Source organism: Hyaena hyaena, unplaced genomic scaffold (assembly GCF_003009895.1).
Source record: "Hyaena hyaena isolate Hyena2069 unplaced genomic scaffold, ASM300989v1 scaffold_234, whole genome shotgun sequence".
NCBI classification, from domain to species: Eukaryota; Metazoa; Chordata; class Mammalia; order Carnivora; family Hyaenidae; genus Hyaena; species Hyaena hyaena.
This window is the reverse complement of record NW_024080865.1, coordinates 933,149-958,744: the sequence shown is the minus strand read 5'-3', so window position 1 is coordinate 958,744 and position 25,596 is coordinate 933,149. Positions and strand designations below refer to the sequence as shown.

Genomic DNA, 25,596 nt, shown 5'->3' with positions numbered 1-25,596 from the left:
CAACTAGAGGTGCGGGAGGTGCTCGGAGTGGCCGAGAACTTAGAAATGGCTGCAAGGGCTTCTAATGCCAAGTCACCCCTCTTGAGACAACAGCCACTGGCAGCAGATTAGAACCGGCTCACAGAGTGACTGCCAGGTCGAAGAAACTCTCAAGACAACAAACTGCTTACTGGGGCCATGCAGGAGGCATTTTTAGGTGTAGGGTCCTGCCAGTCTTTCCTGAGCATCCCCCCAACAACCATGATCGACAGCACATACCTCCTGTCCCTACCGAGAGTGTCCCAGGCACATGCAGGGGCTGTGCCAGGTGCAGACTTCTATGATACCACTGAGTGAACAGGGGAGACAAGACCCCTGCCCACCTGAAGCCTGCAGGACTTCGGTGCTTGCAGCAACCCTGCACTAAGCGCTCAGCACAGTTTAGGCCTCACCTCTGAAATGGGGGCTCACATCATCCTCGTTTTATACAAGGGGAAATGAATTGACAGCTATTCACTGCCGGGGTCAGACTGAGTGGGACCAGGCTGAGGCAGTCTGACCAGGGAATGAGCTCCTATCCCTGACCCCCCTCAGCATCTTGGGGTCACAGTGGGTCTCAGGATTCTGCTAGGTCATTGCTGCCACCACTATGGACATCATGGAACTCTGGAAATGGCCCCACCAAGCCAGGGCACCTTTTCCTTGGGACCAGATAAAAGTGGGGAGGCTTTTCTGCAGTGGGGCCATGGTTGACCCAATCTGGAAGGTCAGAAAGCAGGAAGGGGAACATGGGGGGACTCAGAATGTGAGGGTGAGCAGGCAACAACACTTAGAGCCCAGCACCCCAACTGAGGCCTGAACTAAATGAAGTGTTCATTACTGATTTGCTGCAAAAGGGAGTAATTTCTTACTGTTCCTCCAGGTCTGTCTCATTTCTTAGAGTAGAAGCCCCCCCACCCCTCCCTGCCTCAGAGCTTCCCCAAGACCACTCATACTCTGTCCGTGGCTGCCAGGATAACATGGCTCAGAGCCTCACAGCTGCCCTAGGTGGAAGGTATGGGACCCTGCAAATGGACAGCTTGTAGCATCTACCTCCTTGGCCATCCTATTCTCTCAGTCTCCCCACGAAGGAGGGCAGGACAGCTGCAGCCATCACCTGACCAGGCACTACCACTGGGCCAAAGCCGGGGGAGGCCCGAGAGGGGCAGCGGCATGGTACGGCACCAGCTCCTGCCCTCGGCTGGCCCCTGTGGCCTCTGGGAGCCGCCCTCGCCTCGCAGCTCTGTTCTCAAGGTCACACTGCCCCACACGCCTTGTGATGGCAGCTCCTGGACACCACTGCAGCAGAGCTGAGCTTTTCCTGAGGACAAGGATTCAGCTCCACTGGCAGGACTATATTAAACAAGCAGGTGTACTGTTGCTGAGCCCTTCTCTCTGCTCAGGGCTCAGCAACATCTTCTGGTAGTTTAGTCTCACATGATTAAGCAGGGAAATGCATTTTCAATCTTTCAACCAAATGAGGGCAATGAAATTCATTACTAAGCATTTATTTGCCAGGAGCCTTTAGAAAAAAGGAAACTCTCTAACTGGGCTTCTACTCAGTACCAGACAAGGAACAGGGTGCTTAACTTGGGTTCCCTCATTTAATCCTCATCCCAATCCAATGACTGACCTACTATCACCAAGGTCACAGAGCTGGTAAGCACTAGAGCTGGCATACGGACCCAGATCTGGAACCAAAGTCATGTCTCATGCGCAACACTGTTCATAAAACACTGCAGAAGATCACAAAAGGCGGGGGCCCAGGTGGCTGGGAGGTCGGGGAGACCACAATGGCGAGGCAGGGCAGTCAATCAGCTGCGGAAGGGTGAGGGTGAGAGAGAATGGGTGTTCCAGGTGGAGGGAACAGTGTGAGCAAAGGCACAGAGGCAGACAGAAAGTTCATGACAAGGGACTGGAGGTAATAGGCCAGGCTACCAGGGGGAGCAGAGAGGTATGTCCAGGAGCCATGGGGGAAATACATTCGGAGGCCTCTACATCTGAGCTTTGTCTCAGGGAAAATGGAGCCTGACCAATGTGTGAGGAGAGGGGTAAGTGTTCAAGGAAGTTCAAGAACCCACTTCCTGTTCAAGGAAGTTCCGTGTGGCCAGTGGGTTGATTTAAACCAAAATCCATCTCTGGGGCCAACTATAGAGGGAGGGAGGGGAAGGAAGAGACAGGCAAGGCCGGGAGGGCAGGGAACACACCAAGGAGCATGGATCCTCTCCCAAGGGTGGTGGCTGCTTCTGAAGGGTCTTAAGTTCAGAGGTGCAGTGTGGCAGTTCATAACTTCCATGATGGCCCACCACCTACTCCCCACCCCACATGCTCTTTTCACCACCTACCACTGATACTGTGTAGGGGTGAAGCCAGTAGGCCTGTGCCTATGGTAGAAATGTCCTAGGACTCTCAAGGCTAGGTTAGGAAAGGCGGCACAGCTTCTGTCTGGAGCACTTTCACGCCCTCACACTCTGCAAGCTGTCTCTTCAACCCAGCTGCCATGCTGTGTGGAAGCCCAAGGTAACTCACCATGAGGGAGGACCACACAGAGACAGCCACCTGACAGTAGCAGACCTGTGGGTGAGCAAGCCTTCCAGTGACTTGCCCTCACCCCTGGAGCCAGCCACTGATGCCCAGTGAAATAGGAACACACTTTCCCTGCCAGGATCTGCCCAAACCACAGATTCCTGAGCAAAGTAAAAATCCACGTTTCATATGCCACTAAGTTTCAGGGTGGTTTATTATACAGGGTTAGGTAATCAGAGCAAGAGATCTGTGCTTTGGGAAGAAAACTGATTCTGCTCTGGGAGGAATGGCTTACAGGGACCAGACGGGGGGCAGCAGTCCAGTGAGAGAGAGCAGATCTCAGTTACAGCAGAGGTGGTGACGCTGGAGAAACACAGCTGGGAGTGGCAGGACCTAGTGACTGGTTAGATGCAGAGGAGAGCCCAGGGCACCTGAGCTCTCACCTGGCTTTGTGGTTAGCAGACAATAGAGCCATTCTCTAACCCCATGCAAACTGGATGAGGGGCAAACAGCAAGTAACTAAGGTCACCTGGACTCAGGTCACCCATAAAAGGTGTCTTTAAAGCCATCAGGCCAAAGCACAAATACCAGCACTAAATTCAGAAAGAAAGCCATTAAAAAATGACTAATAATAATTTTTCAATCCCATGAGCTGAGTATCTAAGCTTATTTCTCATGATTGCCATGATCATTAAACAGTTATTTTCTTACCTGAGTGTGAGCTGCCAGCCCAGGGCTTTTGCAAGCCTATCTGAAGGAGCTCAGTCCCATACAGCCTAGAAATTTCCCCAGTGCAGTGCAGACTGCATGCTAGCTATCACAACGGCTACCAGCACCCACCTGACCTCACTCCGCCAGCCTCCTGTGGGCCCCAGTCCCCATCTCAGTAGCAGGTCCCATATAATAGATTTTTGTACATTTGGCTGGCTTCTAGGTAGCTGCAGAGGCCTCTACATGCAATCAACATCCCCCCCACCCCGGGCTTACTCTGAGACAGGTACGTGCTGGGCACAGAATCCACGGCAAGAAAACAGAAAGTACCCTGTTTTCCCCAGCAGCCTTGCGCCAGTGGCAGAGCCATTCAGGTGCAGATACCTAAAGTGCAAGGCAACATGGGAGGGGCCCCTTGGAAGGGCCACTGAGAGCCGATGAAGAGGCAAGTCCACTCTACCAGAGAACTGCAATGGTCTTCTAAAGGAGGTGGCCGTTTGGGCTGGGTCTTGATTGATGGGGATGGGGCATCAGGGGGACTGGTGTCCCCAGAGGAGGGACTGGATGGGGCTGGAGACAGGAGGCTGCGGTGTCCTCTGCATAGAGCTATCACCCACATTTCTCCACGGCTGCCACATGGAGCCAAAGTCTCCCAGGGCTTTGGGGTCAGTGCTTTTTTTTTTTTTAATGTTTTATTTATTTCTAGGAGAGAGAGAGAGATAGTTTGAGCAGGGGAGGGTCAGAGAGAGAGGGAGTCACAGACTGAAACAGGCTCCAGGCTCTGAGCTGGCAGTCAGCACAGAGCCCGACGCGGGGCTCGAACCCACGAACCGCGAGATCATGACCTAAGCGAAAGTCGGACGCCTAACCGACTAAGCCACCCAGGCGCCCCTGGGGTCAGTGCTTTTGAGAGCTCCTGGGTCTGGCTTGTGCGCAGGCCACAGGCTGATAGCTGAGCAAGCCAGGAGCTCCCACTCTTGCTCTAACATTGACTTCCTCCATAACAGACCCCTCTCCTGCCTGTCATCTCCATGACAGGTTTGGGTGTGGTGGAGAGATTGCTGCGAGGGCCAGAAATGGAGCAGAACCTGAGGCACAGCACAAGACATTAGCTGGGAGAATTTGTGGAAGGTCTGGAGAGACCTGGCAGAGCACAAACCACCCCCATGGTAGCCCTCTCGCTGAGTGAGGCCAGAACCTTGGCCCATACTCTTTTCTAGGCCACACATTCACATTTACCGCCCACACCAGCTGCAGGACACCGTTGGACAGACAGTGGGGTTCCACCTGATCTTCCCTGGGTTCACAGAGCTGAGCCCATAGTGGGAGGCAGAAAAGACCTAGAAGAACCCCCCTGCCATTTCTAGGTCATGCTGGCAGGCTACCCACCTCTTTGATACCTGTGTTTTTAGGACAGCAGTCTCCATGTCAGGGAAAGGGCCTCTGCATTCTTGGCTCGCAGCCGGCCCAGGTCAGAGAATGTCTGCAGCTATCTGTCAGAAGGTGGTCCTCGGGACTGAAAAGGCAAATCCGCATCCCCACGGCTGAGACCAATAACCTGTTCCTAGGTTGGGCCCAGCTGACTCAGATAGTCTGTCAGCTCAGTTTCCAGAACACAAGTGGGGAAAGCTGGGAAGGCCCTGACTGCTAAAGGGCTCAGTCCTTGCCCTGCAGCTAGGAAAGAGGCAAGGTCATCCTGGGCCACTGTCCCTGCTCTGCAAGGACCTGGGAGAAGACTCCAGTATTCCCCTGAATACCCTTGCCCATAAAGTCCCCCAATCTGTACTGACCATGGGTGCACAGCTCTGGGGCCTATGGTGATGAGAAGAAGCGGTGAGATACCAGTTACATCTGTCTGATCCTTGTTTCCTTCTGAGCTGTTTTCACAAAACAGAAAAGCCTGGTCTATCCTTCCTGCAAGGTTGACAAGCCTGGAGGGCTGGGGGCCAGGCTTCCCACTCCACACCCTACCCTGCCACCCTGTGTTCAGAAAGGCAGCTCCAGACCAGGGCGTTGCCAGCTCCTACTGGAGCCCTGAGGGGCCAGCTGGCTCACTGTAGGCTAAATGAGGAAACGTGAAAAATCCCATTTCAAACCGTCCCCCAAAAGACTCAGTCGGTAATTAAGAAATATGCAAAGCTCTTCATTGGACACTTTAATTAAGTGTGTTAATTCCCTCTGACAGAGGATGTTCAGCCACCTGGGCCTCACTGAGGGACCCAGGGAAGACAGGCAGGGGAGGGAGGAGGGGCTGGGAGGAGGGGTCGGCAGGACAGTGGTGGGGGCTGAAGCCCTTCCTCCTGCTCCAGTCTGAACGTGACCTGTTTCTGACCCTCTTACTTCCCCACTGTCCTCCACCCATCCCTATCCCCGCTGTGCAAGCACAGTGATCCTAGGAAAGCCCGCTCTGAGTCAGGGGCCATGGGGTGTCATCCACTGCCTCCCTCCCCTACCAACATACATCTCAGCTCTGCCACTCAGTAGACTAAGAAGAGGTCATTATTCCAGTGAGGTCGGGCTAGATGGTCTTGAAGGCCTGCTTCTACTTTGGGGCTGGTGACAAATGCTTACCAAGCTGGACGAAAGCACCAACACGGGCTTTCCTGCTTGGCCAGAGTCCTTCTGACCCTTGGGCTTTGCCAACTTTCAAACATTTCATCCCATCCCCTCTGGCACCCCCTGGCGGCCTGGAGCCCTGAGAGCCCAAGACGGGGCTGTGCTCCAGCTGTCTACTCTGTAGGGAGGGGCAAGGGGCACTGTAGCCGGTGAGGGTGCCCTGGCATGGAGAGGCTGTGCTGTCTGGCACGTGACTGGCTGTGTACAGGAATGCTTGCACTTACAATAACCGGGGTTAACCACCCCCACCTTTTTTCCTCCAAAAGGATTACTAGTTACTTTTGAAAACATAACTGTTTAAAATAATATCAGGATATAGTAGCTATGTATCAGTAACAATAGTGAATAGCCTCCCAATCATTTTGAATACCCCTCCTATGTCTGAGGAGGTCCAAAGCCATCCTCCCCAGTGTAGGAGCCTCTCTTGCAGCCATGTTGTAGGCACATGACCAGGGCTCTCCCATTGGACCCTCACATGAGACTCCACCAGAAATGACCAATGTGAGACTAGGAGGGGTGGGACCCCCTCTGGGTCTGCATACTTTGGTAGCCCTTGTGGGGTTGAGCATGAGCTCTTGCCAGTACCCAGCATGGGAACCATGTCTCCCCCCTAGACCAGTCCTGGTGTGACTCAGGCCACTGCTCTAGGCCTGGCTCTCTGACCCTCCCAGAGACTCTGACCTTCCCAATCATTGCTCTAATACATTCACTGTTGGCTCTGTTCAAATCAGCTGGGTAGTGAGAACAGATGTCTCTTGTTTCCAACTAAAACTTCTGAGAGAGATAAGGCAAAAAATAAGTGAGCTAAAAAGAGAAGGCTGGGGCAAAGAGTTTGTTTATAGAAACACATCTTATGACATCTTATCCAGTCTAGGAAGGGAGATAAAGAAATTATCTGAGCTCCCTGGCAGTCAAAGCAAAAACAAACACCGAAAACAAAACAAAAAAACCCAAAACCAAAACCATGACCAACTCTAAGATTCACAGTACTCATGAGATAAACCATGAGTTTAAATGTTTTAAAAAATGAGGAAGGGGCAGAGAGAGAGAGAGAGAAAATCTCAAGTAGGCTCCACATGCTCCACGTTGCCAGAGACCAATGTAAGGCTCGACCCCATGAACTGTGAGATCATGACCTGAACCAAAATCAAGAATATGACACTTAACCAACTAAGCCGCCCAAGTGCCCCAATACTGAGCTTTTTAGAAGAGCTGAACGGCAGAAATCATGCAGCCAGTTAAATTTACATAATCAACTGAATGAACACCACTAATGAAAATCAAGGATGCTAAGCAGCCCCAGTAACAACCCCTACTCAAGTTACCATTCACAGTCATGGGCCCAGACGAGTGTCTCCTACAAACAAATGATTAAATAAGACCCAGGACTTATGCTTCTGGTCAAGATGGAGTAACAGGGACCAGATTTATACTCTCACTTGAAACAACTAAAAGGCATACAAAATATATGAAACAATGATTTTCAAAACACCGTATAGTAAGCAGTAAAGGGCAGGAAACCCTGAGAGACACAAAACAAATGATGTGAGCCCCACAACTGCCCTCAAATTGTTGCTCTGAGGACACTTTGGGCCATAGCACATGGAGGGTGGACTCCCTGAGCTGAGGAGACACCGCTGAGAGTCTGTAGAAAACAAGGCAGCTAGAGTTCACAAGGCAGAGTGCCGGATAGGAGGGAGGGAGAGAGGGAGAGAGAGACAGACAGACAGACATACACACACACACGCACACACGCACACAGTGGGGGGGAGGAGAGAGAACTCTAGAACATTCTCAGTCTTCAGCTGTGGATGGATCTGCAAGTAAGTGTAAGAAAACTACTCAAGATTAGGGAAAGAGCCACCCAAATGGATTAAAGTAAACTGCCTGGCATCCACACAGGCCTGGGGATAGTGTGTGTTCTACCAGTCAGAGTAAAAAGCCTCATCATCTGTGGGACACTGAGATGTGCCTCAGTAGTGGGCAGTAATCAGCCCCACTCTAGTGAGCACCACTCCAGTCCTGTCTAACAAATCGCAAGAATATTTATAGAAATACAAAAACTATGCCATACATACCATGCAAAACTCACAATATCTAGCATCCAACAAAACATTACCAGGCATGCAAAGAACACCTCAATACTGGGTGATAATTAGGCCCAGACTAAGCACTACTTCAGTTCCAGCTAACAAATCTTAAGAATACTTAAAGGAATATAAAAATTATCCAATATACAACATGGCAAAATTCACAATGTCTACCACCCAATAAAAAATGACTAGGCATGCAAAGAACCAATAAATAGATCCTTAATGATGAGGAAAAGCCAATCAAAATGAAAACCAACCACACACTGACACAGATGTTAGAGTCAGCAAAGACATTAAAAATTTTTTATAACTCCATTTCATATGTTCAGAAAGTTAAACAGAGATTTGGAAAACATTTAAAAAGACACTAATCAAACTTCTAGAGATAAAAACTACAATGTATGAGATAAAAAAAAAAAAAAACACTGGATGGGATTAACAAGAGATTAATCCCAGATTAACTGCAGAAGAAAAGATCAATGAATTTGAAGACATAGTGATATCTAAAATGAAACAAAGAGAAAAAGAGGAATAGAAATAAATGATTGGAACCTCAGTGAGCTGTGGAATGATGTCAAGTGGACTAACATATATGCAGTTAAAGTCCTCAAAGGACTGGTTGTGGGGGAGTGGTGACAGAGAAAAATATTGAAACTTGAAGAAAACTTTAAAGACACAGATCCAGAAAGTTCAATGAATCCCAAGCAAAGGAAACATAAGAGAAACCAAGGCACATCATAACCCATCTGCACAGAATTAGTGATAAAGAGAGAATCATAAAAGTAGCCAGGGAAAAAAGACACATTATGTACATAGAAATAAAGATCAAACAGCAATTCCTCCTCAGAAACAATGTAAACAGGAAGACAATGGAGCAATACCCGTAAAGCACTATTAACTTAAAACTCCAGAACTTTCAGATTATGTATAGTCTGACATCTGTCAAAAACAAAGATGAAATAAAGACTTCTTCAAACATTCAAACACTGATAGATTTCATCACCAACAGACACAACAAGAAATGTTAAAGGAAGTTGTCCAGGAATAAGTTAAATGACACCAGATGGAAATGTGGATCTACACAAAGGAATGATGAACATAAGGAATGGTTTATAACGGTGAAATATGTAATATTTCTTTCATATTATTTAAAAATCATTGGGGTGCCTGTCTGGTATGCTCCCCTGGTAGAGCATGCAACTCTTGATATCGGGGTTGTATGTTCAAGCCCCACACTGGGGCTTAAAAATATCATCTTTAAAAAATCTCTTTACAAGATCACTGACTTTGTAAACAAAAGTAACAATGATATGTTGAATCACAGACTTAAAAAAACATGGAAGAAAAAAATTTTTGTTACCTTGTCAGAAACCATGCAAACTGGAAGAAAAGGAAGTGATATTTTTGAAGTACTAAATGACAAATATTGTCAACACAGAATTCTATACCTAGCAAAGGTCTTTTAAAAATGAAGGTGAAGATGCCTGGGTAGCTCAGTCAGTTAAGTCTCCAACTTTGATTTCGGCTAGGTCATGCTCTCACAGTTGGTGAGACTGAGACCCTCAATGGGCTCTGCACTGACACCTCGGAGCCTGCTTGGTATTCTCTATCTCTCTATCTGCCCCTCTCCCGCTTATGCTCTGTCTCTCTCTCGTGCACTCGCTCTCTCTCTTGTGTGCTCTCTCTCTCTCTCACACACACACACACAGAATATAAACATTTAAAAATATTTTAAAATAAATAAATAAAAATAAAAATGAAGATGAAAAAAGGAATCAAATGCCAAAACAATTTACTGCTAGCAGACTCAACAGCACAAGGAAGAAAGTTCTTTGGGCAGAGGAGAAAGATACCCCCACACTCATGCTTACCTCACACATAGCACATGCACTTAAAAATCTGAGAGATCTGTATTTTAATCCCGACTCTGTCACTTATTTGCTTGGGTTAGTTACTATCCTCTCTGAGGCTCGGCTCCCTCATATGTACAATGTGGGCACAAATGCCTACCTTCACCTCTCATACTATGAATTCTATGAGAGCAGTAAAAAGTTAACATTCTGGGTGAAAGGCACACATGGGAAGCCTTTGTACTATTCTTGCAACTTTTCTTTTCTTTTTATTTTTTTTAATAGTTTATCATCAAGTTGGTTTCCATATAACACCCAGTGCTCATCCCCACAAGTGCCCTCCTCCATGCCTATCACCTCCCTTCCCCTCTCCTCCACCCCCATCAGCCCTCAGTTTGTTCTCAGCATTCAAGAGTCTCTCATGGTTTGCCTCTCTCCCTCTCCCCAACTATTTTTCCCCTTCTTCTCCCCCATGGTCCTCAATTAAGTTCCTCCTAATCCACGTATACGTGCAGACATATGGTATCTGTCCTTCTCTGCCGGACTTATTTCGTCTTGCAACTTTTCTAAAGGCCTAAAACCATGTCAAAATAAAAAAAAAAGTTAAAGGAAAAAAGAAATAAGGTGATTTTGTTTTAATTATGCACATACATACACACATCCATGACTCTCAGATTCCTGGCACATTCAGGAAATGGCTTATTCTGATTTATTAAACATTCTGGTCCACATGAAGTTTTCCTAAGAAACAAGAATGTAAGTATACTCAGCATTAACTTAGTCTTTTATAGCAAACCAGAACCTAGCTGGGCACTGGGAAGGTGATGTGAGCCCTTCTAACCATGGGCCAGGACACTGAATAGGCCTGGACAGATCAGCTCAGGGGGCAGAGGCCACGTGTAGCCGCCACATGTTCATGTGCATGGAGAGGCACGCAGATATATACACAGACACACACACACACACACACTCAACCCAGCAGGTGCCAAAAGCCCTAGTGTGTGGGGGAACTCTCTGATCCCCCTGGTGACTTAGCTGTGCCTCTAAGAACCTTGTCAAGACAGCATCTGCAGAACCTCTTGACAACCATCTGAGATCTGACCACACCTTGTGTGGACTGTAAAGCTGGTCCCAACCACAACCAGTGCACCTACTGTCTGGACTCTGCCTCACTGAGTCATCTCAAACACTCCCACCAGCTTCAAAAAGGTGCAGGGTCTCCCTTCCAGGTCCCAATGGCGGCATCGGCACCTGTTAGCTCTGAGTTCTAGCTACAGCTCCCCCCCACTCCAGCACACAGCTACCCTCTGGCATGGCTTCGCTGGAGAGCCAGGCTGAGGTAGGCAGAAGAGCCTGAAGCTCAGCCCAACTCCGTTCAGACCTGACACAGGCCAGTCATGTCCACATGCCCGAGGAGCAGCATGGGTGCCGGGAAAAATGAATTCATAGCGAGGAGATGTAGGTTTGCTTGAGAGGAGGAGGGAGCACATGCTAAATTCCCACCGCCAGCTGATCTTTTGACAAGGCTGGTGGCAATGCAATTTGGTAGTTTATTTAACTGATAGGAACTCTTGGCCCATCCACAGCATGGAGTTTGGCAAAATAGCATACATGCTCATTTTACCCTTTCTTCCCAAAGCATATTGCTGGTGTTGTTGATGGTAAAAGCCTCACTCACAGGGAGAGAAGAGTGGGGCAGTGAGAACAGGCAGCCGGTGCTGAGAGGCATGGCCTGTGTTTCACAGGCTGTCAACTGGGGTCTAGTCAGAGCGGTCCTGTGACAATGGACCCCCAATGATAATGGGGGCAGTGGTGTGGCCTGAGTGGTGCTAGCTCAGGCAGATGAAAGGTGGCGTTCAGACTGCAGGCTAATGCAGGCAGGGAACCTTCCCGGATCTTCCGCTCCCCGGAGGAGCCCTGGGCTGGACATCCACAGGTGTGGTCTCGGAGATCTCCATGAGCACAGGGAACGGGGCTTGGCACTCCTCGTGGCCACAGCATCTCCTCCTCTCCCACGTACACTCTCACACGGCCTGCCCACTGCTTATCGTCTTGCTGCTTTGACAGGGGGGCAACCGGGCACAACCCTAGCCCCCGCACCTCTAGAGCCAGCTGGAGAAGGAAGACTGGACGTGTAGACTCACCCTTCTGTCAAAAGAAAGAAGCCTCCTCCTGCTCTCAGAAGGTGACTTAAAGGTCACCTGGATGTCCTCTCTCAGCCTCGAGGACAAGGTAAAAGCTCTTCTCTCCACAACCCCTCCGCCCAGCTGGTGGTCGCCAGCCCTCCTCACAGCGGCAGCCGCAGCCCTGGCTCCTCACCTTGTCCTCCGCCCCTCACTCCTGTGCCCAGCACGCTCCAGTGCCCCCGCAGGATCCTCCAGCCTTTCATTCTGTTTGGACAGAATCTGGGATGCATGGCACTGCTGCCCAGAGCTGCAAACCACCCTGGTTTTCCCATGGCCCCAGTGCTGGCGCAGAAGCCCTGTGGAAGCACACCTAGGCCTGTCTGTGTCTGGTGGGAGCGCCTCCCTCCTCGTCTCCGTGCTTCCACGCTCTCCCGTCCCCGTTCTGTTCTCCTAGCCCTCTCCCCTCACTGGATGGGGAAACAAGAAGCACTTGTTCCAAATGCTTCACTTAATGTCTTTCTGCACAGTGTTTACTCCCTGCTCATCAACAGGGTCAGAACAGAACATTTTCTCCATGTCTCTCCGAATTAGCGCACTATCCTCAGAGGGACCTGCCTCTCGTGTGGACGCCACTGTCACAGCTCTTCAGTCCTGAACCAGGGATGGGTCTCTTGGCCCTGCCTCTGCCCAGGGGCAACGGGGGAAACAGAAGGGGTTCAAATGGTCAAAGCTGCAGTGAGCTGCTTGTGGCCAGCTTCGGGGTCCATTTTTCTCCAGGCCAGCAGCTCCAGGCAAGGGTGACACCTCTGCTGAGCACCAAGCAAGGGGACGGGCCTCCTTACCCACCCTGACCTCAGGCGATTAATCTGGCGCTGCTCACAGGGACCCTGGGCAGTGACCGAAATGTGCTTGATTACTGACAATTAGGATATTCTGCACTCACTAGCCACACTGACAAAGGAATGTTCAGCTGGTGCTTGGTAAACATGTATGGGCCCTGCCTGGGCAGAAGACAGGAGGGACAGGAAGAGGGGTCACCAGGGCTTTGCAGGGTGAGGTTTCAGTTCTTGAGAACAGGCCATGAGCTGACCTGTAGGTAGGGACCACTGACCTGACAAGGGCTGGGTTCAGGATGACATTCCCCTGCCTCTACTCTGGCTCCTGGGCTCTTGCCATTTGCTTTTTGTGCAGCCAGCTTGAGGTTGGGTTTCTGTCTCCAAGTCAGGGAGAGGGGCTCTCCCTTATATAATGCTGCCCTCCCTCAAGTCCTCAGGGGCCCGTAAGCTTATTGGGAAGCTAGAATCCATCAAAGAAGAGCAAGGGAATACATGGGAGAAAGCAAAGACAGTGGGTCAAGCATCTGTTGGAAGAGGAACCCAGCAAGGGAAGGAATGATAAGAGGCTGCACAAAGGACCAGGGGAGCTCACGACCCCAATGACCAGGGTGCAGAGGGAGCTCACACATGCAATGACCACAGAGGCAGGGGAGCTCCCAAAGACCAGGAGGCTAGGGCTACAGATATCTACTAACCAACCTGAGCAGGTGGCAGCGGGGCAGAGTCTGGAAGGACAGCCAGCAGCCCTGGAGCACACCTCCGGCAGGACAGAAGCAGACAAGGGACCCAGGGCATTATGGAGGCAGGAAGGACAGAGGAGCTCAAGGTGGCCAGTTTGGGCACATCTGAGTACAGTGTGGCCTTGTAGAGCCTTCTCTACAGGAGCCCCTCCCCTACAACCCTTCATTGCCCCAAAGTTCTCACTGTATAGAGAAAGAACCAAGAAAATTATCTACCCAGAGGTCTAAATCTGAGAGCTAGTAGGAAGCTCAGGCTAACAAACTCTCCTCTGTATTCCGTTCTCTGGCTGTTCCCTGCATGGCCTGGCTTAGGCTGCCTGCATCTCTTGCCTCCAATCAGGCCATATTCCATCTTTGTCTTCTAATCCAAGAGCATGTCCCTCTTTGGTCAAAACCACCCGGGGGTCCCCACTGCCTGCAGGGAAGACCCAGGCCCTGTGTGTAGAAGCAAGGCTCTCTGAGGCCTGCCCTGCCCTGCCCACTTCTCCAGGGTCAGTGCTTTTTCCAACTACACCTCACACACCTATGCCAGCGTCCAGCCACCCTGAACTACACCCAATTCCTCCAGAAGCTCCAAGCACCTCCCAGCCCCCAACCTTGGCGCAGTTGGGCCTTCTGCTCAAGATGCCTCTCTTGTGTGCCTATGAATTCCTGCTCACTGTGTAAAATCTCCTCTGGGAAGCCTTCCCTGACTCCCCCAGCAGACCAGACCCACAGTCTTGTTTGTGTGCTTTAATAGTCACATTAACACTGGCTGAGATTTATCACCTGCCTACCTCACCAAGCACTGTTCTAATCACAACATGGCAAAACCTCAGCCCCTGTGGTCTGCTCAGGCTGCACTCCTTATCCTTGGGGAAGTTACAGAGCTGTGAAGATGAGGTGCTCTTCCTGGGAGCACCTGTGGGGGCCCAGCAGAGCAAGGTTAGGTGCATCTGTCCCAGTTCAACTGGGATGGGCAGTGGGAAAATGCCAATCAGGGAGTCAGAGGCCTGGAAGATCTTCCCAGCTCAGCAGTAACTGGTCTGGGTCCTACAATCTGGGCAAAAGCCTTCCCCTCTCCGAGATGTGCTTTCTTTATCTATAAAATGGGTCCACAGCTCCACTCATCAGGTCACAGGATATGGATTCTTGCAGCTCACCACACAAGAGCACCAATGACAGATTCCCAAAACCTCCACCCCTACTTCTCTCTCATTCATCTATAAAAGGGGGAATTGCTGTCACTGCTTCAGTAACAAAATTACCTATCACTGAGCATTCACTGGGCGCCAAGCACTGATGTATTAGATCTTCATGCAACCCCAACAAGACAAGGATGACCCTGCTGTCTAATGAGAAAAATGAGCACAGGATAGTCCTGTTACATCCCAGCACCACCCAGTGAGTGAGATGTGGGGCTGGGGCAGAAGTGGGGGCTTAGGGGCACCAGTAAGTGATGGGGCTGGAGCAGGAGCTGGGGCAGGAGCTGGTCTGGTGGGGTGACTGCACACCCCTCTTGGCACCAGCTCTTTCCCCGTCCTTTCTGCTTACCACACACCCACCTGGCAGCAGAAAGAAGTATCCTGGAGTAGGGGCACCTGGGTGCTGTCATCTGTTCTGTTGTCCTCATCAAAGGTCCTCTGTATGAATAACTGCCTGACAGCAGGGAGGGCAGGACAGCCCCATCCCCGTTGCCTGGCAACCTTAATCAAACACACCATCGGAGGAGATGAGCCACAGAGCCCTGGGGGCACACTAGGGAAGAGGGCCAGGAATGCCTCCCAGAAGAAGAGGTAGCAGGCTGGAGAGGACCCTGCACTGGGGGATATAGGTAGCCGAGGCCCTGACTACATGCCTTCATCTCTGCAGCTCCTCTGACCTCTCTAGCCAGCAGTGCAGTCTCTAGGCTGGGGGCGTTACCGGTTTGGCATCATACCCTGAGCTGGCGCTGACTTACATCAGCCTGAGTGGTCATCCGTCCAGCAGCCTCTGAGGATATACTGAGAAAGCCAGAGAACACCTTGGGCTTATCCAACCACAGAGACTGTTGGTGGCTGACCCCAAACAGAATCAGGGTCTCCAGGGCCCTGATATCTCCAAGCCTGAAGGGAGGATGAGGCCAGGAGAAGGGTTACCCTAGAGCAGGTAGGAACCAGCTGCTTGCTTACTTTGACTGGCTCTTCACTTCCTAGGATTTAGTCCTCAGCTAGAACCCAGATGACATATTGTCCATGGCAGTGCAGGACTGACATGGGAAGGCTTTAGCTGCCCCCGTGCCCTCTACAACCAACTCCCTTCACCCCAAATAAGCAGTTCATTCTATGTAAGAATGTAGTGTCTGAAATGCAATCCAGCTCCATCAGATTGGAGACGCTGCTTGCTTCTTAGAGCTATTCCACTGCCCTCCTCTCTGCTCAGGGCCCCAGTCTCCCCTCACCAGCCTAGGGGAATGAAAGACCTCCTCCCGACCACCCCCATGCTGTGATCCACTCCTCAGCAAAGAGCTCGGCACATAATTCCCCAGGAGTCACCTCATGTCTATAAGGCCTCAGTGTTCTATCTTCTTTTCCCCACAACAGGGCCTGAGCAGCCTGTCTTTGAGGCATGAGGCCTTACAGAACACTATGTTTCTCATAGTGACCTGGGTTCAAGGTCTATGGGTTCAAGGACTCGGTTCACTCTAGCAGTGAGTCTGTGGCCATGACCTGCTCTCCCTGAGCCTCTGTCTCCTGACGTGCACAACAGGGAGAATTTCACATCTATCACAGGATGTTGAAAAGAAAGTGCCCTGTGTGGAGCCTACGGCATAGCAGGCATTGTTAAATGCTATCTGAGGTTAACTGGAGGAAGCACACAGAAACCCAGGAAGGTTAGCTCCATTTCCCATCATCCTCTCCAAACCCTTAGAATAAAGAATCCGTCCTAGGTGTCGATGTGACTGAGCCATTCCTCAGCTGAGGATCCTCCACCAGCTCCCCATTTCCCTCAGAATAAAGCCCCAGCTCATGGCCAGCCTCTGTGACTTGCCCTCACCTCGTCTCCAGCCACAGGGGAAACTGGGTGAGCTGGTGAACCCAATACTGGAAGTGCCTTTTCTCCGGGGAAATCCCACCACGGCATCATGCCCCTTCACCAACTGTGCATCCACGCCTTGAAGGAAAGCTGTGGTTTCTCGCACAGAATGCACACAACTGAAGTCTTCCTCCTTCCTCGGCCCACTACACACAGCAACTGCTGGGGCATCAGATGGCCAGTGTTCTAATGCATTTCTTGGAAGTAACCTTTGTTTTTAAGGCTCTTTTCTGCCCTCAGGAGCAGTATGTCATCTGTTTTCTCCTGGACCCTGCCCTGTCCCTTGGGTAGGTCCCCATTGGGAACAGGTGGTGCTTGGCCCAGGACACGTGATTGAGTCACCTGGGCTCCCACTGGTCTTGTTAACAAGAGACCAGGATATATATGTTTTTCTACTAAAAATAAGTCACTTCACCAAAATTACAAAGTACTCATAGCAGTGAATATTTACTCTTAAAAAAAGATCCCAATCAGTTCAGGACAAAAGTTATGGAAATAAAAAGGAAAGTTAGAAATTTCAAGCCCTAAGATATAATAAAGAACTCCTAGGAGCCTATAGGTGTATGAATCTTTATCCTCTCCTTGAGTCCCAAGCAGGAGAGACTGGCCTACATCTCAGTGCCCTCAGGCTTTGCCTGGGGCCCCATTTCCTGGTGCCTGTCTTTTTGGATCTAACAAAAGCTGCCCATCTCAGGCTGAGTCTGGTACTTCTCCCCGGCAACCTCCCCCGTCCTCTCTTCTCTGTGCTTAGAAATGGAAAAGGATGACAGCGGACAGAGGAGAAAATGCCCAGCACTGTTTTCCAACAGTCCACCTCTGATGTCTACAGATTTTGCTGTTTACCCTAATCTTTTCTCACCTTGATCAATGGTTCTACCCAATAATTTAAGTCATTACATTGAGATCAGACAGCCCTGCACACACAGTGGTTTATTCATTCAACAACAGTGGAAGACACAGAGTGTGGAGGAGAGAGAGACTTCATAGCCCGGCTGGGACACAGATGGTACCACCCTCAGGTCGGCCCCAGGGGTGTTTGCAAGGTCAAGGTAACACCTACCATGATAAATATTTATGGACTGACTTTACGGATGTTATAAGTAACAAAAGGACAATGAGATTATTTTGGTATATTTTAATGGGATTCATTATAATTTGGGGGCTGCAAATGATAATGATAATGGGATCATGCAAAGGATGGTACTCACTATTATATCTGTATAACCAGAACATATTCTAACAGTCTCATTTCTCTCTTCTGGTTAGTTCTGTTGTCTCTGACCTTAGCATCGAGGGCGCCACATTTGTCTTCTACCAAGTACAGATTAATTCTCATTGCAGGGTCTCATCTGATTTTCTCTCATCTCATGCACACCTCTTTCAACAAATAAAGCCAACATTCTGGGTCTGTACCCAACATCCAAGGTCCCCTGCCATCATTCCAGCCACTGAGGAAGGGAGGAAAAAAATTGGGAGGAGAGAGAAACAACTAGAAAGCTGAGGCACAGAGCAATTTGGTGATTTATGCCCAATTGGGAGGAGAGAGAAACAACTAGAAGCTGAGGCACAGAGCAATTTGGTGATTTATGCCTGATCTCCAAGTGAGCTCTGGCAACATCCAGTTTGGGCACATCCCTTCCTTCCCACCTCTGGTGGCCTTGCTGCTTTCTCATATTTCCTCAGAGAAAGTGGTGGGGATGAGAGTCCCTTGAGAAGTTCAGCTTCTCTGAGATGTACTGTGGGTTGGGTATAACCAAGGCTAAATGCTTCAGCCCTCTGTGAAAGATTAAGTGTTTCTGGTAAAAATCTCCTAGCTTGAGAAGGCAGCAGGTGTCAGGATGAAGAATCCTGTTTCAAACTGTCTTGCCTCCCCACCCCCCCTGCTTTTAATCTACTGATGGGCCATCAGTAAATATCAAACAGCAAGGATAATCTCATCATTTTAAAATCCAGATATTTAATGGGCAGAAATCTCCTGCAGATGGGGAAAAGGGGAAAGGAACTAAGATCTAGTCCTCTTAGGTGCTTAAATTGACCTTTAAGGGGCCTAAAATTCAGTTAGGGGTTCTGTTTCTTAAAAAGCTAATAAACATTTAAAAATCCAGGATAACTGAGATAACTGAGAGGTCATGGGCAACACGTGATAGTTTTTTAAAAATGCTCAGAAGGAACCCAAAGCTATGCCATGGTGAGCACCCAAGAGGGCTGGGCACAGCAGAGCAAGGGGATCTGGGAGATGTCAGGAAGGAGACTTTTGGGATGGGCTTCAGGTACGATCCTCAGGCCAGCGAAGGGCACCGTATGTGGTTATGAGTGGTGTGTGGTGGGAGGTCAGGGGTTAGGCTGGGCCAGGCCGTGGGTGGGCAGGGGGAGCCTTCCAGGCAGTGGCGGGGAATGGGGGGGAAGGCGACTCCTTAACCCAGAGGAATGGGATGACAGTCGGGGAAAGCCCTTCTCAGCACCGGCAAACCAGACGCCCTCACCCTCTTGCTCCCCACCCCACACACTTTTTCTCCAGAGCAGGGAGAAGAACAGACAAAGCTCCCTGGAGAGGGTGGGCCCCTGGCAAGACGTAGGCCCTGTACTCAGCCCACCAAAGGAGTCCCAGCCACCTGCCTATGGAAGCATCTCCTCTGACACCTGCCTACAAAGGTGGATAGGACTCCCTGCTGTGTGCTTCCACAGCAGCTGTTCTTCTCTCGTCATCGCTCGCATAGACCTTTACTGTAATTATATCCACAAATGTCTGAACTCCCCAGTGGACTGTAAGTTCCGGGAGGCAGGGATACACTCAAAGACCTGACTAAATAAATAAATGGATGATGGAAGGAGGAAGGGAGAGAGTGATGGGAGGGCGGGGGGCGGGGAGAGACGAGTGAACAAATGACTAAACGAGTGAACAAATGACTAAACGGCCAACGCCGTGTGCACAGTCACTGTGCTGTACAACTCTGGGGACGCCATTCCCGTCATGCGCCCTGTGATGGCACCTCCAGAGCACAAGTGCCAGGGAAAGGACAGGAGAGGCTGTCCTGCTGGCCTCAGCTGGGGAATGCAGGCCCAACTTGTGTTTCTCAATCTTCCTGCTCGGGCTGGAGGAGTCTAAGGGAAGGGCTATCAGAAGAGGCCGGAACACCACAAAGGCATATCCCACATCCCTTGTCCCCACCACACACCCAGGTGCACTGAGCGAAGCCTAAACCCCCACAGAATGCCATCAGAACTTAGAGGAACACGTGTGTCCCCCAGGACTCCTCTCTTTCCTAAGACACCTGATCATGCCTGTCTTCTCTGGATGTCCCCAAGTGTCGCAGTTGTGACTAGTGTCCCTCACTCTCTACCCCATCCCCTGTCACTGCCAGCAGCACAAGGCCATGACCAAAAGGCCCAGAGAGCCATCTGGACACCAGCAGGACTGCAGAGCCTTCCTACTGAGAAGAATCCACTCATTCTAGGTCCACAACACCCTTTCCACAACCCCACGCCTGCCAGGTTAACACAGCCAGCAAACCTGTAGTCCATGGTACAGGGGACAGCAGTCATTCTGCTGCCAGGAAGGGGGCTCTCTCCTGGGCTAGGTGTTCTCTCTAGAGTGGTTCCTTAAGGTCTTCCCACTCAGAGCAGGTCCTGGTATCTCTGAAGGCTTGATGCCCTCTTGGGATTATCTATTCCAGGGTGTCCTTCTCATCCCTGGGCTTCAGGTTGGGTACTCCTTTTTGGAATCTAGCTGTCCTCATCCACTGGTCTAGGGAGATGCCACCACTACACCAGGCATAGGAAACAAGAGAAGGCCACATGCCTCCAGCCCTTTCCCCTGGCCTCTATCCAGGGGAGTCAGCTCATACAGGCAGACTCATGCATGCTGCTCTCGAAGGTTCTGTCAAGCACAGCTGGCCCAAGTGTCCCAAGTACAGAAGGTGATGGCCCTCCGAGGTCACGTAGGGAGGTCCCCGCCACGCTGGTGGGAAGGCCGGACCTCAGGGGCTCCTTGCACTGCATAGGCTGCAGTGGCACAAAGGACCAACACACACAAAACTGTGTGCAGGCAAGACAGAAACAATGGCTACGAAGGCACTCTCCCCATCCCACCAGGCTCAGGGATGCATTAGGAACCCCACCTGACTTGGGGGCCCCAAAAGCGATGTAGAATACAAGGTACACAACCCACTAATGACATATTCAAGTAGGAAAAGGCTTCTCAGGGCCCTAGGGACCCCAGCCAGAAGGGACCAGAGTGGCCAAAAGCCAAACTCAATGATGCAGAGCCTTTCATCTCTAATGACTGTGTTCCAAGGGCCCACAAACCCTGCCCCCAACCAAAGAGCCCAGCATTCCCACCAGGTCACCTAACCCAGCCACAAGTCTGGCCAGAGAATGGCAATCCTCACCTCAACTCAGGAAGGCTCCCTAATTCTTTGTTTCCCCAATTCAAGGTCATCTTAATTCCCAACGTTAATGACTGGGGGCAGGAGATACGGGTTCCAGCCTCAGAAGGGCTAGCAACTCACAGATGCTGGCTCTCCCAAGCCCTTCCCACTCCTGGGCTCAGACTTCTAATCTACACAAACAAGGTGGGAGCTCTATTTCTAAAGTCTCAAGCTCTCATTTCTGTAATTTAGGAACAAAGGAGGTTTGCAAGGCTCCTCAGGGGCCTCAATCCATCAGAAATTCTGAGGGAGTCCAGAGTTTTCACTCAGACTCACAAGGGACATTCTCATCAAAGCCCTGGTCCTTTACTGAAGCATGTTCAGACTTGGAATAAACAAATGTTTCTTGAGAGCCTACCAGGGTCCAGGCCCTTTGTGAGGCACAGGGGAAACATGTAAGAGGAAGAGAACTGTCCTCAAGCAACCATTTCACAGAGACAGAAACTGAGGCTCAGAGAGGCCTCGAAATCTGCTCAAAGCAAACCAGGTAGGAATTCAACTCCCAGGATGCCTGATCCCTTCAGAGTTTCTCCCAGGGCTCCAGGCTGGGTAAGATAAGCACTGGGATGTGAAGACGCCTGAAATCCCTTCAGGCATGGGGAAAAGGGAGCTCTGAAACTGGACTCTATTAAAATGAGAACCTCAGGGTCCAGGACACAAGGCTGGCTCAGTAGATCATCTTCTGAAATGCCCTGCCTGGCCCCAGGATCCATCACCATGTTAGGGCCTGACCATGTCTGCCATCCTTCTCTGAAGCACCCATCCCAGGTAATGAGCAGCGACACAGGAGACTGCCATGTGACCTTCACAACCCACATGTACACACACCAGTAGCACTGTTCCCTGAGCTCACCAGGTCCTCCAAAGGTTGCCTGTGTCTCAGCTCCTTGTATACACAGGCACCAAACCGGGTGAAATGGACTGGTCTGCAAAGCTAGAGATGGGGATCCTGTCCCCGGCGACCACGTTCTTCCAGGGATGAGCTGGGCAAGGCCCGGCCTGTGTCTCTGCAGCCCCAGGTGAGAGGCCTCTGGAGAGGTGCGCTGAGAACAGCTCCTTCCTACAGGTGTCAGAGGGGTCCACACTCTTCAATCTGGTCCTCCCACCCTGGGGCCAACCAGGGTTTCTGAGATGCTTTCCCTGGGGAGGCTGCCGGGCGGCAGGGAAGCCGTTTTGTCTCCCCTTCCCCCCGCCCCTGGCCGGCTGCCACGGTGACCTCCCCTCCCCCAAGACTGGCGGTGAGCTGGGAGGTGGGGGTGGGAAGCCGCCTCCGCCGACAACGCTCTCAGGAGGGGTGCTGGGAAGCCAGGCAGGGCGTGTCGCCTGGTCCTTTCTCTGCCCAGCGCCAGGCTCCGCCGCCTCTTGGTGCGCGGCGCCCTGTACCATCCCCCAAATCGGCCTCGCACCGGGGAACCCTAGCTGTCCTCGCCCAGACCCCGAGAGCCCGAGAGACTCTAACACATGCTGGCACAGGGCAGCGTCTAGAACCTTCCGTGCCCAGTCGGACGCAGGCCAGGGGAGGTAGGCGCCCTGTTCCCCTACAGCCTGCGCCCGGCTCTTTCCACAGGAGACAGGTGTTGGCCTTCCCCCCTCGGCCCTCGGCTCCAGGGCCCCGGACGTGCCCGTCGTTAAACAAGGGTCCGGGCAGGGTCCGCAGGGAGCCCTCCGGCCAGACGCCGGCCCCGCCTCGTTCTCCGAGGAGAGGCGCCAGTCCTCCCCCGGCCCCCGCGGCCGCCCCTCCACCTGCGCGGTCGCCCGCAGCCGGTGCCGCAGTGCGAGCGGGCAGGCGAGCCCGGCGCCTTCACGCCCCGGCCAGCGCCGCCGAGCGAGCCGCCGCCCTCCGGCCCCCCGCCGCGCAGCACCGGCCCCGCAGCTCTAGCCCCACACCCCACCTCCCACCCTCACTCCCACCTGGGGCCCAGCGCCCCCCTCCTTCCCTACCCCGGGCCCCTCCCCTGCCCGGCCCCGCCCGAGACGGCCCCGACCCCCACATCCCCGTCCCTCCCCTCCGCCTCGGCTTGGAGGGGCCTTTCCGAGCCTCGGCCGGGGCCCCAACGGGGCGGATGATTTGGCTGCAGGGGTCGACTCGGAGCCAAGCCAAGAGAATAAGTGGGGTACTTACCGCTCTGCTCCCCCAGGAACACCAACTTGAATTTTCTCAGTGGGTTCCCAAAATCTCCCCCTGCGGACATGGTGCTGGCAGCCGGGCCGTGCAGGAGGAGGTGGAGGAAAAGCGAAGGAGCAGGGAGGGAGGAGGAGGAGGGCGAGGGGAGGCGGCCGGCGGTGCGGGAGCGGGAGGGGGAAGGGCTGGCTGCGCGCGTCCCTGACTCCCCAGCTGCGTCCCGGCCCCGGCCTGCGGCTGCGTGTCCGGCGGCGGCGGCGACAGAGGAGGAGGAGGAGGAGGAGAAGGCTGGGGCTGGGCTGCTGCGGGCGGCGCTCGCTGCGGTGCGAGGGGCGCGCTCTGGACGCCCGAGGCGCGGCGCGGTCAGCGAGGCGCGGGCGGAGCGGGGCGCAGGGACGGCGCGCGGGGCGGAGGAGCGCTCTCCCGAGCCGCGCGCCGCGGCCCCCTCCCGTCTCGCTCCTAGGCCGGCGCCTGCGCTCTGCGCGCTCCCCAGCCTCTGATGTCATGCGGGGCCCGCGCCGCTGCGGGGCTGGGGGCGTCCGCCCGCCCGGAGCCCGCACTCCGCGGGAGAGAACCCCCTGGCCCGGTCTCCTGGGGACCCCGGATCGGGCTGTCCCTCGTGGCCCCACTACGTCTGTCTTCCCCACTGTAACTCTGCTCCTCCTTTGAATCCAGAAAAATGACAGGAGAAATTGAGAAATTGTCAGGGGACGTTTGTTTCTGGTCTTTTAAAACCTAGATGCCAGTCCTTTCTTCCACCTCCCAAGACGCTGATGCACGGCCTTCTGTGAAGACAGAAAGGAAAGGAGGTTGGGGGAGAGCCAGGTTGTGTAGTGGACCATGTGCCGGTGATTGGCCCCACTGTCACCCCTTGGGGCCTCTAGCCTGCCCTCCCCTCTCTAGGTCCAGATCCCTCCTCGGGATGCCTCTGTGGGGTCATAGGTATCACCTCAGACCTGGCCAGCAAGAGAGGAAAACCAGTACAAGGTGCGCCAATCTAAAGCCAACGTCTCCTAAAGAGAATTTTACCCTAAACCTTCTGTTCCTTGGGTGAGAAGGAGTAACGATGCCCGGAATATCAGCGAGGCCGACTCCAGACAGTGCTCTGGAGTTCTGGACTCTGGGGCCACCAGGCTGACAAGGCTACTGTTGCCCTGGCAATTAGGTGTATCTGGACAATGAGCTCTCAGAGGCCAGGAACGTGGCCTTCCACTCCCCTCTGTATTTTACTGGCCCACTGAGGCACACAGAACAAGTTGTGTGTGGGTGAGAGCAAGGGATTCCAAGTGTCAGAAGCACTCTCAGGACAGCCATCTCCATCTGGTAAGGCACTCTGGTTAATGCAGGTTTCACAAAGCTGCCTACCACCCTCCTACCGCCTCCTTCCTTACAGCAGTTCAAAGAACATTTATTTGGGAACAGGCTGTGTGTGTGTGTGTGTGTGTGTGTGTGTGTGTGTGTGTGTATCTGCGTGCGCAGAGCAGAGTGAGAAGCAACCTTAACCCCCAAGTTTTACCAAGGATGATTTGCTACCCACTTTCTGACTTACAGGGCTCGACTGGGGTGTCTCTACAGTTTGTTGACCTAAAGCCCCTCTCTCATTGCTTGTTTAAAAACTAGAAAGTGAGTTCCATGAAAGCAGCTGTTGAAGCTCCACTACAGGATCTCAAGGACCTAGCTGAGAGCCTAGTGAATAGTTGTAGAATGTCTGAGCAGATGTGTAGAACGCAAATCAGAACAGCTGTTCTGTTTCTCAGAGTCACTTCTGGTTTGGAGCCTCAGGGATTGTAGGCCAGCACTCTGGGATATATACTCCACTGTGCCCCGCATCAGGCTTGGGGGACCCTCCAAACTCCCGCTCTACTTCTACTCCGGGGTTCTCACTCTCTCGGGGACTGCATCCAGCATGGTGCGGAAGGAGGCTCTGGCAGAGGCTTCCATGCTACAGCCCTTCCTACCTTGGAGTGGTCCCTCCACCAAAGTTCCAGACAAATCGCAGTCAAGTTGCCACCTGGTGCTGTTTTCCTGCACCCTCTCATCCTTTACTGACGACACTGTCAGTGGCAAGACAAAGCAGTTGAGATGTGACAGAAAATGTACCGTCTTTTAGGTGAGCCTGGGCAAGTCGTATACCTTCTCTGATCACCTGGTCCCCTGACACAAGGTGGTATGGCAGTAGGGGAGGGTGGATGGAACACAGGCCTGTCTGGGCACCTCCAAGCCCTCAACGTCTGACACAGCTGGGCTGGGATGCCTCTGGGACTCAGGATTCTTCCAGTTCCACTGACAACCCGACTCCACCTACTTTGAGCACAGCGAGACAGGCTGGCTCACGTGGCTGGAGCTGATACTGGTGTTGATCCTAGAATGTGGTCATCATGCTGTAGAAGTCAGAGTCTGCTCTGCTCCATGTCTATCTCCTTCTCCATCTTCTATCATTGCCTGTCTCCCCTTATTTGGAGTCTTATCCTTAACTT

General features: G+C 52.2%; 1 protein-coding gene across 1 annotated transcript in view; it reads right to left on the bottom strand.

Moving 5' to 3' along the window:
• The window catches only part of RAB6B (RAB6B, member RAS oncogene family), a 55,149-nt gene extending 31,815 nt beyond the window's left edge, over positions 1-23,334 (bottom strand). Inside the window, 1 exon segment of the mRNA XM_039243884.1 lies at positions 23,120-23,334. Coding sequence (XP_039099815.1) covers positions 23,120-23,189 — 70 coding nt within the window. The 5' untranslated portion in view covers positions 23,190-23,334.
• Between the last annotated feature and the right edge of the window lie 2,262 nt (positions 23,335-25,596).